Genomic DNA, 16556 nt, shown 5'->3' on the forward strand with positions numbered 1-16556 from the left:
CAGATCACATGAGTTTGGGTTTTATTGAGTGGTGAGGGGACAGCAGAGAATTCAGACATGGGAGAGATGTGGTCTGAGTTACATTTTGGAAGGATCACTGTGGCTGCTGGGTGGAGAGTTTTTTGGTAGGGTTCCAAGAGCAGAATCAGTGAGAGAGATTGAGAGGCTGTTGATCCAGGAGGGAGTGGAAGTGGTTTAGACTGAGGTGGTTAACAGTGGAGCTTGTGGGAGGTGGTTGGAATCAGGACATATGTTGATAGCAGAGCCAGCAGGATTTACCAATGGATTGGTTACGGGGTGAGGAAGGACAAGAACCAAGCATGCTGCTTAATGAGATGGGCAAAGTGTGGAGGTAATCAAAGAGCCTTGTCTGGGACTGGATGCATTTGAGACATCCTTGAGGCTCCAACAGAAGTTGCTCAGTCGTCTCCAGCTTGGGGAGGGTTTAGTGCTAGGATAGGAGCTTTGGAGTCTTCAGCATATAGTATTTAAATCTGTGGGGCTAACTGAGTGTCTAGGGCTAGAGTACAGGTAGTGAATACCTCTTTTGCATTTAAAGGGTGGGAAGAGGAAAAGGAGCAGCAAAGAAGAATGGGAAAGTGTCTAGTAAGTGAAGACCAAGGGGAGTATGGTAACTTGAAGACGGGCAGTTTTACAAAGGAGGGAGTGATCAGTTGTGTCAGAGTGAGAAGACGTGGGGTAACAGGACAGGGCATTGAGCATTGGGTTTAGAAACATGGAGGTCATTGGTGACCTTAAAGAATGATTTTTCTGGAAGAGAGGATTTTTCTGGAATGGTGGAAATTTGATTGGAGTGGATTCAAGAAAGGGCTGAAAAAAGAGGAAGTGGTAACTGGGAAACACACAACTCTTTCCAGTGAGTGTAATAGCTAGTATGGCAAAACCAGTCCCTTCCTGTTTTAAAAATTTAGAATGGCTAGCATCAGCAGCTGCTGGTTTATAGACCCGTCAGGAAATTATATAATTGGAATAGGGAAAAAAACCCAATTTTTTCACATTGCCTTGGATTAGCATATATTTAGATCTGTATGTAGTTTTCTAGATCTGTATGCAACATAACTCATCTGTCATCATTGGTGTTTATGGTAATGACTTTGAAATACATGAAACTCTTTAAAAAGCTGTATATTGATGTGTAATTTTTAAATATCTTTCATATGATTCGTCTAAGTTTCACATTCATAAGATCCTCCTTCTTCAGTGATCCCCCTGAATTCATTAATATTCTCTAGCGGGAAAGTGGGGTAAGGTCTTTAAGGAAGCTGTTCTTTAGCTTTATTTTTTTTTTTTTAAAGATTTTATTTATTCATTAGAGAGAGAGCATGAGACAGAGAGAGCATGAGAGGGGGTGAGTCAGAGGGAGAAGCAGACTCCCTGCTGAGCAGGGAGTCCGATGCGGGACTTGATCCCGGGACTCCAGGATCATGACCTGAGCCGAAGGCAGTGGCTTAACCAACTGAGCCACCCAGGTGCCCTGTTCTTTAGCTTTAAACCATAGTTAAAGAAAAGTAAATGTAGTGAACTTTGTCCCGCAGCTTTATGTAATATGCGCGTGGTTTGTCCACTAGGGGGTGGTGTACGAACGAGGATGGAGTTCTGCCTTCCTATACGGCTCCATCCTGTGTGGGATGGAGCCCAGCACGGACATTCTTTCCTCTCTTTGTTTCAATTCGCAGAGCTAAATCCCCAATAAGAAAAAAGGAACAAAATGCCACAGCATAGTTTTACTTTATGCTTCTTTTCCCCTCCCCCTCCCCCCATCTGTAGTAGAATTAAAAGGTAATAGACATACAAAAATCAATAGCATTCCATTAGACCAGTAATGACAGAGAGGAGGTGTAATAGAAGAACATAGAATACTCATAGTAGCATCAAAAACCGTGAAGTACCTATGAATAAACCTAAAAAACATACACAAAGCTTTTTTTGGGGGGGGGATTAAAAGCAATTCGAAGAGGTAAAGGAAGACTTCAGAAAATGTAGGCATGTTATGTTCACAGGTGGAAAGCTATGGCATGTCAATTCTCCAGTTTCGTCTGCAAATTCTAGGAATTCCAATTAAAATTTCATCAGATGGTTATAGATTAATCAGGAGAGATGAATGGATTTTTATAACTATTTTATGTACAAAATACATTGCCCATTTTATGCAGCTTATATAGTTTTGTTTCCCCCCGCCCCCGGGGTGGAGGGAAAGATGGGCTATTTGTCATGTTCTCTACATATAACTTATGCACACAAATAATAAAAAGAGTGCTAACGTGCAGTCTGTGCCTTAAGCATATAGAACTTTCAGTTCCTCAAGTTTACCAAGCTCTCGCTGCTGAGTCTTCGCACATGCTGTTCCCTTGGTTTCCCCTCCACCACTTTGACTAAATCCTAGTTTCCTACCACTACTCACCCTTGAGATCTCCATTTAGATTGTTCTCCCTCTGAGAAACCTTCCCTGACCAGGCTTGTATCCTTATTCTCTGCTTCTACCACAGCACATATCTGACAATGTCCTCTTTGTCTCCTGCAGGTGAGGGAGTTTAATGGTCAGCATTTTATTTTGGAGGAAGCAATTACGGGAGATTTTGCTTTGGTGAAAGCTTGGAAGGCAGACCAAGCAGGAAATGTGATTTTCAGGTAGTATGATGTTTTTGGGTTTTTTTAAATATTAATGAAATGCATTTCAGCAACTTCGCATTTCCTAAATTATGATTACAAAATGGATATCTTGATGTGTTTGGTATTTAAAGATTCATTTAAAAAGTGGCTTACAGTCATACAAGCCCCCAGGTCAGTGTGCATGCATGTGCAAGGCTGCTGCTGTGCATTCTTGCTGGTGTGTACTTGTGGGGGTCTGTTCTGATTAGGCGGTGCCCACATTGCACTGCTTGGTAGCTGTTTTGAATCGATATACCCTTGTATATAGTCGCATACAGACTATATATTTCTGTGTGTATTTTAGTTGCCAGGACAAGTTACAATGTTGAGACATACTTAGCAAATGTGAGAAAAGCACACAATTGTATTTAATTTTTATATAATTAATATGCATTGTCTTAAAATGCCTAAATTATTTGGATATTCTGGAAAGAGCTTGCTAACAACCATTTAGGTCAGTTCTTTTCCAGTCCTGTTGGTGTCTGCTAGGAAATACTTATGTAGGTTCTATCTGAAAAAGCTGATTAATCTTGACAATGCTAAACTTTCATTCTTGTTATTTGGATAGCCACAGATATTAAGCCAAAGGCTTAATAGATTTCAAGATCTTTTGATAACCCTGAGCATACTAAATACTAAGTGTATATTATAAATTATATGGTTGTTTTGAAAATTGTACCATCTTTGAATATACACCTATAAGTCTTGAAGACTTTGCCTGTTAGGTTACAGAAATAATTTTCTTTCTTATAATATGGTCATTTACTGTTTTAGTAATAATTTTTATCTTTACCAAATGGACCTTTGGTGAGATCACAGTTAAATTCTCAGTGATTACTCTTATGCTGTTTTTGTTCATTTCTGAAGATCTTATATGATATTAATGCTATATTTGATTTCTTGAATTCAACCAGTTTTTGATTACAACTGATCTTGGCAGTTACACATTTTGCATTTTAAAAAAGATTAATGAAATTGTATAGAAGCAAATGGAAATGAATTATTTAAACTATTTCCTTGAGTTTATCGTGTGTTTCATTGCCTGGCTCTAATATCTAAAGATTGCACAGGGGCTGTTCTCAGCATTGACTTATGCCTGTGGTTACTGATAGGAGATGAGACTGCTCATCAGCAATGGTCAAGTGACTTAGGTTCTTAAGATGCTGACTTCTAGGATGACCTCCCCTGGGGGACAACTGGTAAAAGGTCTGTCTAGGCCATTGTTAAGACAGCCCTGCACACCTTTGCCTCTGGCCACACTGCCCTTGGAGCTTTTGATGCTGGACGTGCTGGATGGCTGGTGGACTCCAACTTAACAATTTGTGAAAGTACCCAAGGACTTATGTCTCAGGGACACACCTGTCTTTATATTTATCCTTAAATCTAAGTGAGATAAACATTGGTGGCCTAAAAGAGCTAGTAAAAGAAAGATGTAACTCATTTCTCTCTATCAAATAAGGTTTTTTTTTTTTAGTCAACTTACACTCTCAGAAACAAAAAAATACATTAAAATTTTTATGGTTGGTGGTGATGCATTAATTTAAGAACTTGAGTGTAAAACCATCAGCAAAATTGGCACTTTCTGGAAATTTTTACACCTCAGGGTCTAATGTGGGTGTTGTACGTCAAAGAATTTCATTAGAAATTGGTCCCCCGGAATGATCTTTATAGATGACTCACACATTACCAATGAATGTTTCATTTTATTTCAGCAATAGGTCTCTTTTTAATAGAGAATATAATTACTATACCTTCTCGTATAAAGCACTTGCTACTTTCCTTAATATTTTAACAAGAGCAAGTTCAGTGAAATATATAACTGTAGAAACAAAGTGGCATCCCAGTTAAAAGACTTAGGCAAATTAGTTTTAAATAGAGTAGATTTATTAATATCTGTTTTATCTTTCTGTGTATGATCTATATGTTGAACATGAAAAATAGTTCCTCTTTCCTTCAACCCCATAAAAACTGTAATTGAATGAAGTGGCCATTGTTTTTATTTATAAAATTGTTTTAACAGTTACAGAAAATATGATACATTCTTTTAAAAGATTCACAGATTTTTAGTTTATAGAAATTCTTTTAATCTATAATTAAAGCTGAGAGAAACTCTTCTTATTTTTGGTTTTCTTTTCCCACTTCCCCCCACTCCTAATATAGGAAAAGTGCAAGAAATTTCAACTTGCCGATGTGCAAAGCTGCAGAGACCACAGTGGTAGAGGTAAGAGAAGAGGTTATTTCTGCTTTCCAAAGGTTGCTTTTTAAACTTGCTGTTACGTATTAGTTCAGCAAATGTACAACAATTCATCTGTCTTCTGGAGGATAAACAATGACTGCTTTTAAATTTTGGATATAGGGGGCGCCTGGGTGGCTCAGTTGGTTAAGCGACTGCCTTCGGCTCAGGTCATGATCCTGGAGTCCCTGGATCGAGTCCCGCATCGGGCTCCCTGCTTGGCAGGGAGGCTGCTTCTGCCTCTGACCCTCCCCTCTCTCATGTGCTCTCTCTCTCTCATTCTCTCTGTCTCAAATAAATAAATAAAATCTTTAAAAAAAAATTTTTTTGGATATCGAAGGATTCTACATAATATGTATTAGTTGAGGGACACCTGGGTGGCTCAGTTGGTTAAGCGTCTGCCTTCAGCTCGGGTTGTGATCCCAGGGTCCTGGGATCAAATCCTGCATCGGGCTCCTTGCTGAGTGGGGAGCCTGCTTCTCCCTCTGCCTGCTGTGCACTCTCTCTCTCTCTGGCAAATAAATAAATAAAATCTTTAAAAAAATAAATATGTAATAGTTGAAATTTTACTGTAACATTAGCTTTCTGGTTGGCTAGAGTCTCACTGGAATGCTCTCTTTGGGATCAAGCCATGAGACTGGCTAGCTTATAACTGTCCTTTGGTACTTGCGTAAAATAGACCTCCTTGGGTAAAATTGCAAGATAAATTTTTATATACAGAACCCCAGAAAAGTAGTAAGTTATATCATTACTGTATTTGATACTGTGAATTCTTTAAGGAAGAAGGAGGGTAGTACAAATAATTGCTTTGATGTGGTTCTGTTTGGAGCAGTTGAATTAAGGAACTAACTGACTCTTCTTTGGACGTCTCATGGTGTGGAGAGACTTGACTAATTCTAGAGCCTTTCTAGGGTTAAAGCTCTGAGACAGAAATAGTTGGCTTACACTCAAACCCTGCCATTTTGTTTATATATATATATGAACCTGAAAGGAGACTTCAAAATGATTCTTAACTTGAGACTTTGAGAATCACCCTGGAACCAAATTTTCATGAAGGTTTAAGATAGCTTTCCCTTGGGAGAGCTTTATAGGAACCCATTGTGGGATCTGGAAATGAGAATATACGTTCGTGGTTTTTCTCATGTGATGGCAGTTTCGTATGTGGCGTCTTTGGACTCCTGCATACATTTGTCCAAGATGGTATTTCATGGAGGCAGCACAGTGGTATTTTTGAAAAACCAAATGTTAGAATTCTGTTCCTCTCTTGGAAAGTGAAGTTATTTTTAAAGTTCTAGAGGATGTGGTACTTCCAACCCAGGCATAATGGTTTCTTTTGCAATGGCTTAAGTATATTTTCTGCATTCAAAATGGACAGTGTGGTTTACTCTCACTGTATAATCTGTTTTTTCTTTTTTTATTTATTGAATCATCTTAATGACCTGTCCATGGCACATATACGGTATCACTGAAAAAAAGCCTATAACCTAGCTTAAAATAACTGGTAGTTTAGCACTGTTGATTTTATGTGCTTCTGTAACACTTTCTGGAACTAATATTCCTTCTCTGAATACCAAGGGCATTATGCATTGTCCTGGCTGAAGTTCTTTTTTTTTCTTCTTTTATAATTCGGTTCTTTTCAGCCAATCTTATTTCTTCTAAGAACAGAAAATGACCCTCTAGTGTCTGAGAATCACTGTAGATAACTAGAAAAGAGAGGAGTTTTTTTGTTTGTTTTTTTTCTGGTATAAGGGATAGGGAGCCTTTAACCGAGCCTGTAAATATGGTAAAGGCTAGCCCCCCTTGTCGGAGAACAGACATCTCTATCTATCCCTGCACTCTTCCCTGCTAGACGCAGACTCACTGTGGGATCCTTTTCAATACGGTGCCTCTGTCAGCCACTCACAATGGACTATACCTGCAATTGTCCAACATGGTGGCCACTAGTCACATGTAACGTTTAAAATTTAAATTAATGAAAATTAAACAAGGTAATTTTCTCTTTAGTAGTTGCATATGGCTAGTGACTACTGTCAACAATAGCTTCAATACAGGTATAGAACATCATCACTGTGAAAAGTTTGACTGGACAGAGCTTAGTTACAATGATCAAGATGAAATCTAATTTGTCATTCTAGCTTAGGAACTAAGCAAAACAGCTTTTAGATAACGGATTATTTTTTTTTTTTAAGATTTTTATTTATTTATTTGAGAGAGAGAGAATGAGAGAGAGCACATGAGAGGGGTTAGGGTCAGAGGGAGAAGCAGACTCCCTGCCGAGCAGGGAGCCCGATGCGGGACTCGATCTGGGGACTCCAGGATCATGACCTGAGCCGAAGGCAGTCGCTTAACAAACTGAGCCACCCAGGCGCCCGATAATGGATTATTATAAGCTCCATAGTAGAAGAGGTCTTCATGCTCGTAAGTTGATTTATAAGAACTTTGTTCTCAAAAGAGTAAAATCATTTGGAATTGGGGATGGTGAGTAGAGGATTTTCTGATATGAAAAGTCCATTTGACTTTGTGACTTTTGTATTATTCTGAGTCTGGTGAGTACTCTGGACCTCCAGCTCCTCTTCTTTGCTATGTTCTATGCACTCTGTTACCTTCATTGACCTCCTGGATTCTTAATTCTCTTCTGTTCCTGTCCTGCTTTATTTGATGGTGATCCTAGTGGGATGGATGATTATGAGCTGGTCTCTACAGTGTGGTATTAAACAGAAATCTTCAGAGATCATAAATTACCCACATTTTCTCCTGCCTGCTACTTACTATAATAATAGCTACTGTTAATCAAGTATTTATTATGTATTAGTCACTGCTGTATTCTTTATGTACATTATTGTTGTAATCCTCATAATCTTATAAGGTAGGAACCAATATTATCCTTATTTTACAGAAGAGGGTTAAATATGGGACCTGAGGTCACATGGCTAACACAGCTAGGACAGAACCATAGAGAGATTGATTCCAGGTGTCTGCTCATTTCCATTATTTTATGAAATACTTTCAAAATCATCATAAATGGATGATTTTTCAAACTTTTGAAAGATACCAAATCTCTGGAAGTCGTCCATTTCAATGGTAACTATTAGAATCAAGCAGAGAGCTTTTTGGCTAATTTATTCCTATCTCCTGTTCTCCCTTGCCAGTTATTCTGATCATGGTCTTTTTCTCCTCCACAACCATATACCTTGGAGCTGGCTTTGAGAAAAGCCTCACCCTGTGATCAGTAGCTCTATGATGGGTCCATTCAGTCTTCACCTCGGTTCATTCTATCTTGTAGCCTTTTGGAACCTTGCAGCTCTCCACAAATTTCCCTTAAATATGGTGACTGAACGTCTGTTCTAGTACTTTCAGACAGTCAAAAAATATTTTTGAGAACTCTTAGCTCATCTCCTTTCTCTTATAGAGGAGGAACTAGAGGACTTTTCTGAAGCAGAGCCTGGGTTCGAGCCTGTCTTCCAAAGCTCCGTGCCGCTCTGCGGTGCAGCTTCTTTGCAGCCTTTTGCCCCATGTACATCCTTTTAGCTACTGTTAATCCGTGTTTTAAGGAGAGTAGAACTATAAATATCTATAATATTAACGATGGTTCCCTTAGGCATCTCAAAATTGTTTTTGGCCTTAGAAGCAGAGTGGCAGAGGAACATACAAGTCGCCTCTTGCTTTTGTTGTTGTTCGTAGTTTCTTCTCTAATTAATTTACAGTAAATGTTTTCTGTCAAGAAGTAAATCAGGATGTTTATCTTGAATTAGAGTATCATATTTGCCCTCAATATGAGTTATTTCTAGTTTCTCTAAAAGGGGGAATATTCCTCCTTTCCAGAAGGGTTTCCTCTTTCAGATGTGCTCTCCATAAGCTTACAAGTTGTATAAAGCCAATGAGGTGACCGAGTGTGTCTGTTTTCCCCTTTAATAAAATCGATATGAATATTGCATTCATATTTCTTAAAACCTGCAGCCAATTGCATGCTTCACCACAAAGTTGTGATACAGTGAATGCCAACTGTACCCCCCGCCCCCACCCACCTGCCTCCATCCCCTTAAGGAACTGAGTGGCTACTGGGAGAAATAGTACAAGTGGGTGTGCATGTTGGCACACATGCCAGAAAGATGTTTCTCTTTTTGGCCCAGACAGTGATATTTCTGGACCTCCTTCTCTTTGAGTGGGTGCAGTCGTCTTCCCTGATAAACTTAACAAGTTTAAGTGCAAAACCAGCCAGGGAACAACTCTTGGCGTTGCATTCTGTGTGTTTAATGAGTGAGGACTGTCCCGTCTTCCTAAGGGAACTCATTCGGCTTTTGCAGGGGTCTTCTTATCCCCCTCAGTTCCCCGTGAGCCCCTCTGCCAGTCTCCTGGGTGCCTATCCCACCACCTTGGGTTTTTCTTAGAAGTGACCTGTTTCTACATTTTTAAAAAGCAACTTATAATAGAAAATCCAGGGGGAGGGGTTGGAGTGCTTCACTCAGGAGACTGTTGAGCTTTGGTCTCCTGCAAGCAGCCTGGCATGCCTGCTCTGTCAGAAAAGGTCGTCTGACTCAGCCGCCGAAGGCTGTTGAGGCTGCCTGAGACGGAAATAGCCCAGCTGGTTTTGTCAGGGTTGTGCCATGGCTGGTGTTAGAGGACGGCACGGTTTATACCAAGCCTCTTCTCTTGTAGCTAATTTCAGCTTTTAGTTAAAACAGTATATTTATTATCCCGACTTGAATAAGATTATTTTTATAATAACCACATTATGGTATATTTGCATATTTGCATATGAAAGAATTGCTTATATGATACTTGATGCATGCAAATATTGTATACATGTAGCCTCTGTGGGTTATGAAGCATAATGACACATTGAACACCTGTGAACCCAATAAGGTAAGAATTAGAAGATTGCTCATACTCTTTCTCATCTGCCTGCATCCCCTGCAGCCATAACCATTATCAGGAATATGGTGTTTTATCAGTCCCCTTAAAAAAAAATGCACTAAGTCAAACGTTATGGACATATTGAAAATTACTTCCCAGACTGCTATCCTAAGACTTGTGTTAGAAGAGGCAAGCTTTGGGAACTGTGACTTCTGTGTTCTGTACTCATGCCTGGCACGTGCCATCTCTCCTTAGGAGATTAACTAGAGGAAAAGATGACACATCTGTCAGTCTGCTGAACAGACGTGTGTCGTTTCTGATTGGTGGGTGAGGAAGGGCGAAGATTCATTGCAGTATAAATGTTATTAAAAATTTTTGGTTTTGATGTTTATTATGAAGAATGATGAACCTATGCGACAGTAAACAGAAGAGTATAGTGAAGCCCCAGGAGCTCATCCCTCAGCTGCAATGACTGTTAGCCCATGGTCACGCTTGCCTCATCTACATCCCCATCTCCCTTTCTCTCCTCCTTTATTATCTGTAAAGAAACCCCAGATATTATATCTCAACCACATTTTAAGGAGAGGCACTTTTCTGGGTTCTGGAAGTCCAGCAGTGAACAAAACAGAGACACACTGCTGCTCTCGTGGAGCTTACGTTCTGCTGCTCAAGATAGACATGAGCTACAATACATAAGGGAAGTATGTAGTATGCCGTATGTTGATATGTGTGAAGGAGAAAAAACAAAAAGCATGAAAAGGAACATGAAATGTCAGGAGAAGAAACTGAAGTTTTAGATAAGGTGATCAATAAAAGGCCTTCTGAGTAGAGACCCCCAGGGAGTCAGGACACCAGCTCTTCAGCCCTTGGAGGGGGAGGAGTCTAGGCAGTAGGGGTAGCAGGTGGGGAGGCGTGTGGCAAGAGCATTGCTGGTGGGTTTGAGGAATAGGGATGACCTACTCTCCCTTGTTCATTACAGGGTGGTAGGCTGAGGAGCCCCCCATGAGGGTAGCTTTCTTGAGGGGAACAGCAATGTCTCCTTCTGAGGCTTTGGGAAATAGAATTTGTATTTTTAGTTCACTTTGTAATAGTGCCCAAGAGATGATTAGGCCTAAATCTGACTTTAAAACTCTGAGATGAATGGAGAATGGTTCTAAGATTGGAGCCTCCAGGCTCTTGTGACTCTCTGGCCCTGTTTGGAGAACTTTGCATTGATAACTCCTTGTGAATTATCTTATCAGAAGTGATCAAACTGGTTGTTATTTCACTTTACATTTAGAAGGTGGGAACACAGTGGATTTTAATGACATGACTTAATCACTTCAGTGGATTCTGTGAACATTTAATCTCCACCAAGCAGGCCAATTAATGTATCCATGTTTTTAGAGACTTTGGTTATCTTCCTTCCTGCTTTAGAGAACACAAAAATGCCTGAGGGATAAACATAATTCCTTTCCCCCTAAGTGTCTTTTATTCTTAATCTTGACATTGCTAATGCTTTATGATATTACAACTTCTAAAGCTGTGAAACTCATCATTTTTGCAAGAGACGGTAAAAAGAAAAAACGTAGGTTAAACAAAAAAATTAAAGCTTCTCTCCACATAAGACAAGCACTTCTAACCAGTTAAGAGACCTCATTAGACAGATTTAATTTGGAGCACACGTATCTATACCCAGGCAACTAGTGGTCACCCCTGTATGGAATTCATTCACACACACAAATTTGATTGACATGTGGAAACATGATATTTATGAGAATCTGACTAGAATGTCAAGTTTGACATTCACTGTGTGATGCATGATATGTAAATATCTCTTACTGCCCTTAAGTATTTACCTGGTAAAACTCTACTTCATTTAGTTAACTAGAATGAGGGCAGCAAGAAACTATTTATTCCAGTCTTCTTTACTTTATCAACCCAGGCCAGTTGAGTTGAATACTTGACACAAATTCTTTTTTAAAAAAGCGTGGGGGGAGGTAAGAGAGCTGTTTGAAACAATATAGAAAGATCGAATACCCTCTTTCCTCCAACCCACATGAGTCCTGGCAGAATGCAGTCACTTGCCCAGCTGTTAACTTTTGGGATGGTTGTGGTAAGCAGTGGTTATCATTTACATTGATTTTTGTTTTTAGACCTGTTATATAATACCTTTCAATTTACATTTCTTTCTCTCATAGTTTTTTAGTTGTAAGATTTTATTCATGCTTTGTATTTCATTTTATAATTATTACTAAACCACTCTGAAAGAGAGATCTGTAAGTTTCTTATGCTACAAATTTAGCCGGATATATAATCTTTTGACAGAAAAGATGATAATTCCCTTACACAGCTAAACTGAACTGATTGACTCTACTTATTTCAAAGTAATAAAGTATTTAAAGATCATTCATGACCGTTAAAGACCATTGAATTTTCATGAAATGCTACATTGGTTTGAAAATACCTGAATGCTAATGAAGATGTATTTAAGGAAGACAAATTGTAGTTGAGTGTTTTGGCAAAAATAACCTCAGTAGTAGAATTACAATTATGTTAATTCTGCTCTTGCCACCAAAGAAGCAGTAAATATTAAAAAAGAATGGACTTGGTGAATGCCCGGTGTTAACTTTACTGCTTTCTTTCTTTTCTTTTCTTTTTTTTTTTTTTTTGCATATTCTTATAGATTACTAAATATAATTCTTAGACTAATGACCATTTATATCCAGAAGAATAGCAGAATAGAAACATGGTTTATTGATGATAAAATATATTAAATCAAGTGCTAATCCTGACATTTTATTTCTTGTTGCTTGATAACAATGCAGCAGCTATGTGAGAGAGTTCATTACCTCAGGTAAAATGGACTTCATTGCATTGTGGGGTAGAAATACCAATTACAGCAAGTCATTTGTATGCCATTATCCTTACAAAATTTTGGTGCTATTTTTTATTGTTAGTGCAGAGATCCTGAAAGTCATTTAATAACACATGGATGGATGTGTTATTTTGATGCATTGGTGAATTTTATTCTATTTTTGGCTTTTTGATTTTGTGTCTATTTATAATTTTTGAGGCTTCACAAATTTGCATTTTATCAGCTTGCACTGTATAAACTTAGGCTTTTACATTTTACTCTAAGTATGTACATTGTAAAGGATGCTTCATTAATTCTTAGTGAACATTTTTTATCCATGACCACCTAGGGAGGGGAAAAAATATCTGGGCAGAATTTTTTGCCTCATGAAAAATAATCAGGATGTATTCCTCATCCTTCTGTAATATAAAACATTCCCAGTGTAGTACCTACTTCAGGAAAAAGAAACCTGTGGAACCAGTATGATTCATGTTAAATAAAGACTGATTTATATTATATGTAACTGTGTATGTTCTGTATACTATTAGCTCACAGTTTTTATTTAAAAGGGTTGTAAAACTATAGCCCATGGCCTCTTTTTGTACCACATCAGAGTTGAGAATGTTTTTATATTGTTAAAGGGTTATTAAAAAAAATATGTGACAGAGTCCACAAAGCCTAAAATACTAACTGGACTTCACAGAACAAGTTTGCAGACCCTTAATTTACAGCATGATTTCCATTTCTGTAGTCTGAGTATCTTAAATGTCACTCAGTATTATTTCTTAAAAGACCAATGGGTTCAAGTAGAACTGAAATAGAATAATAACTGGTTTGAAAAAAATCAATGAAGAATTAAACCAAATAATAAGAATTTGTGTGGTAGTGAAATGAATGTGTAATTTGGCAAGCCTTTTTTGGGGGCAGCCATAATGAAAGGAGGATCAGATACAACAACTTGCATATCCGTCCACAGTTGTTACAATTTCTTTGAAATCTCAATGCCTTTGTAAGTAAATCTGACTTTCAATTATCATGAATCAATGGACTGATTCTATTAGAAGCATCTTGCCTTTTCCTGCCTGTTTGACTGGTCTCATCATTCTTGAGGGCCAGTTTCTTGTGTCCACAGCGCACAGCCAGGTGAATGTCGGAACCCAGGACTTCTGCAACCTGAGCCTTGTCTGGTATGCAGCTGCAGCTCCTGCTGGCTGGCTGGCATTGGAGTAATCCTGTGTTCCTGGCGTTGGGAGGGACACTACAGCCCTGGGCTCTCATCTTCTCTGGAGCTGTACCCTCTGCATCCCGGGGAGAGGGAGGGAGAGGAGTAGAGAGACTTTGGGCATGGTGAGGCTGATTTTCTCAGCCTTCCGAACTGTGGCTTTTAGCTTCCTGTTTTATTTTTAGTCAGAAACACACTTAGGATCTGTCTGGTTATTTCGTATTTGTTGGTAAGGTAAATCGGGAGATCAGGGACTTAACCAGGGCTGCCCTGTGCTTTCTTGTATAGCACCAGTCCTCTGAAGCGATAGAGAAGGCTGGAACCAGCCTACATATATTCTAGTGACAAGAGGCAAAAGACAGTTATCTTAGCTAGATTTACTTAACTCCTCATTCTTGTAAACAGAAGCTCAGAAAACTCCATACTTAAGCAGCATTTCTGCAGTAACATGCATTTTATATCATTTTCTGTTTGTGTCATGCTTTATGTTTTTCAAAGCACTTTCACATATATTCACTCATTTGATCCTCTTACCTATCACCAGGTGACATAGGAGGAGAGGCAGTTTTATTACAGTATTACAAATGAGAAAACTGAGATATGGGTAGGTTTTGGGGGCTAGATCACTAGGAGGTTGAATGGTCTAAAGAAAAGGACACTTGGAAGACTTGGTTTAAGTCCTGACTTTCCAAGCTCCATCTGCCACTGGCAGGCTATGACGAGTACCAAGGCTTTATTTTTGAGATGCTCATCAATAAGAAGAATTGCAAAATTGAAAATGTAGGTAGGTAGGTATATGGGATTTTACAAGAGGTGGGACTTAAGCACAAATGAAAGGGTCATGGTTGTAGCGTGGGTACTGTGTGTGGAATGGGTTTTACGATGGCATGAAGGAAGGCAGGGTGACCAGTGATTCAGGCAAGAGGCAATGGTGGAGTGCAGGTGGGGAAGGGTGATAGAATTGAGGTAGATAGTATTGTGGCAGAGGAATCTATCAGACTTGCTGATACACTGGATATGGGTGCTGGGGAGAGGAAAATCAGAGATTAAAATAACTCCTCAACCTGACTCGAGCAATAGTGTGCCACTTCCTGAAATAGGAAACTTGGCCGAAGGGGAAACAAGGGTTCTGCTAGGCGTGAGTTGGCTTTTTTAGGCATTCAGGTGGTAACTTTCCAGGTGCATATGGACATGTATGTACAGTGCTCAGTGGAGAGGTCTGGAAGGGAGTTATACTATTGGGAATAATCTACATATATTTGATAATTAGTCATGGAACGGAAAAGACCGTTTAGGGAAAGAAGTTCTGGGACGGAGCTCTTAGGAGTCTTAGTGTATTTCTTTATCTTTTTTTTTTTTTTTTTATGAACAGAATCTGAGATTAAGAATTGTATCTTTGTCTCTCACTAACATCGTGACCTTGGACAAATTACTTTAAAATTCCAGGTTCTTTATAGTATCTCCTGTCTACCCATTTCATGGGTCTATTTTGAGCACTAGTGGGAAAGGGCATTTGAATATGTTTTCTAAAGCTCTCAAGTGCTATGTGCTCACCTTGATCGCTTCTCCTGTTTTAGTCACTAAACCTCAGATGACTGCCAGTGTTCTCATTGACCCAGTGAGGATGGTTTTGGAACTCTGTGCGTGTGTGGTAGCCGGCAAGGCTCACCCTGCTTATTCTTTCCATGTCTTCCAAGGTTCTTGAGATCCAAGGGAATGAAAATTCCATAACAGCCCCAATTTCTTTCTTTTTTTTTAAGATTTAAAAAATTTATTTATTTGACAGAGAGACAGCGAAAGAGGGAACACAAGAAGGGGCAGGGGGAGAGGGAGAAGCAGGCTTCCCACAGAGCAGGGAGCCCAGTGCAGGCCTCAATCCCAGGACCCTGGGGTCATGACCTGAGCCAAAGCCAGATGCTTACCGACTGAGCCGCCCCGGTGCCCCAGATCCCCAGTTTCTAAAATCGTAACCTAGTTATCAAAAAACTAACCTAGATTGTGCTTCAAATATATTGTTAGCTTTAATCGGTAAATTACCTAATATTTAAGGCTCATTAAAATCAACCTGAATATGTTGATCCTTTCCTTCAAAAAGTGTGATGACTTTTAAGGGGAATGTCATGAACACCTTAAAGAAAGGAAGGTTCTTAATAAATCTGTCATTAACCTAAGTTGCATATGCTCAAAAATTGATGACCTCTTTTAGCTGTCATGTTTTAAATGAAGCATTAGTTAATGACTTATCTCTTGGGTACTTTTGTCCAGAAGATTTCAAATATTTTGGTTTGGGTTGAAAACTAAAGTTTGTGCCCTGAGGAAACTTGCTTGTGCTGACTACCCATCTTGACTTCTTTTGAATGAAAGTAACATGTTATTCTTTTGGGAACAAGAGAAATAAAATGAATAAAGAGGGACTCAGATATTCATAGATGATTTATGTTCAACCATGGGCACACCACTGCCTGCAAACATCAGAGGGACTAAGTGTTCAAAAATAGATACTTTCCATATTCCTTAGTATAAAGCACACTGTTACATATAAATAAATTAGACTGCAGGTGTGTTTTCACTGCTTCCTTATGAAAGCTTTGCCTTATTGAATTTTTACAAACTCATGAAAAAAGTATATCTTATTTCGTTTGTTTTTAGATGAAAAGGTTTGAAACAGTTGCTTAATTTGGGAGAAATAATGAAAGATTAGAAAACAAGAATAACTTAACTGCTAGAAAGCAATGGTTTTC

At 38.9% G+C, this 16556-nt stretch overlaps 1 protein-coding gene across 4 annotated transcripts in view; it reads left to right on the forward strand.

Moving 5' to 3' along the window:
* OXCT1 (3-oxoacid CoA-transferase 1) overlaps positions 1–16556 on the forward strand; it is a 123346-nt gene that overhangs the window by 22666 nt on the left and 84124 nt on the right. For 3 of the 4 annotated variants that reach the window (XM_021700566.1, XM_021700574.1, XM_044917163.1), the window contains exons 6-7: positions 2543–2649; positions 4831–4891. In XM_021700566.1, coding sequence (XP_021556241.1) covers positions 2543–2649; positions 4831–4891 — 168 coding nt within the window. The remainder of the gene's footprint in view (positions 1–2542; positions 2650–4830; positions 4892–16556) is intronic. The other variant, XM_044917162.1, reaches the window with a different exon arrangement.

This window comes from Neomonachus schauinslandi, chromosome 7, assembly GCF_002201575.2.
Source record: "Neomonachus schauinslandi chromosome 7, ASM220157v2, whole genome shotgun sequence".
In the NCBI taxonomy this organism is placed as follows: Eukaryota; Metazoa; Chordata; class Mammalia; order Carnivora; family Phocidae; genus Neomonachus; species Neomonachus schauinslandi.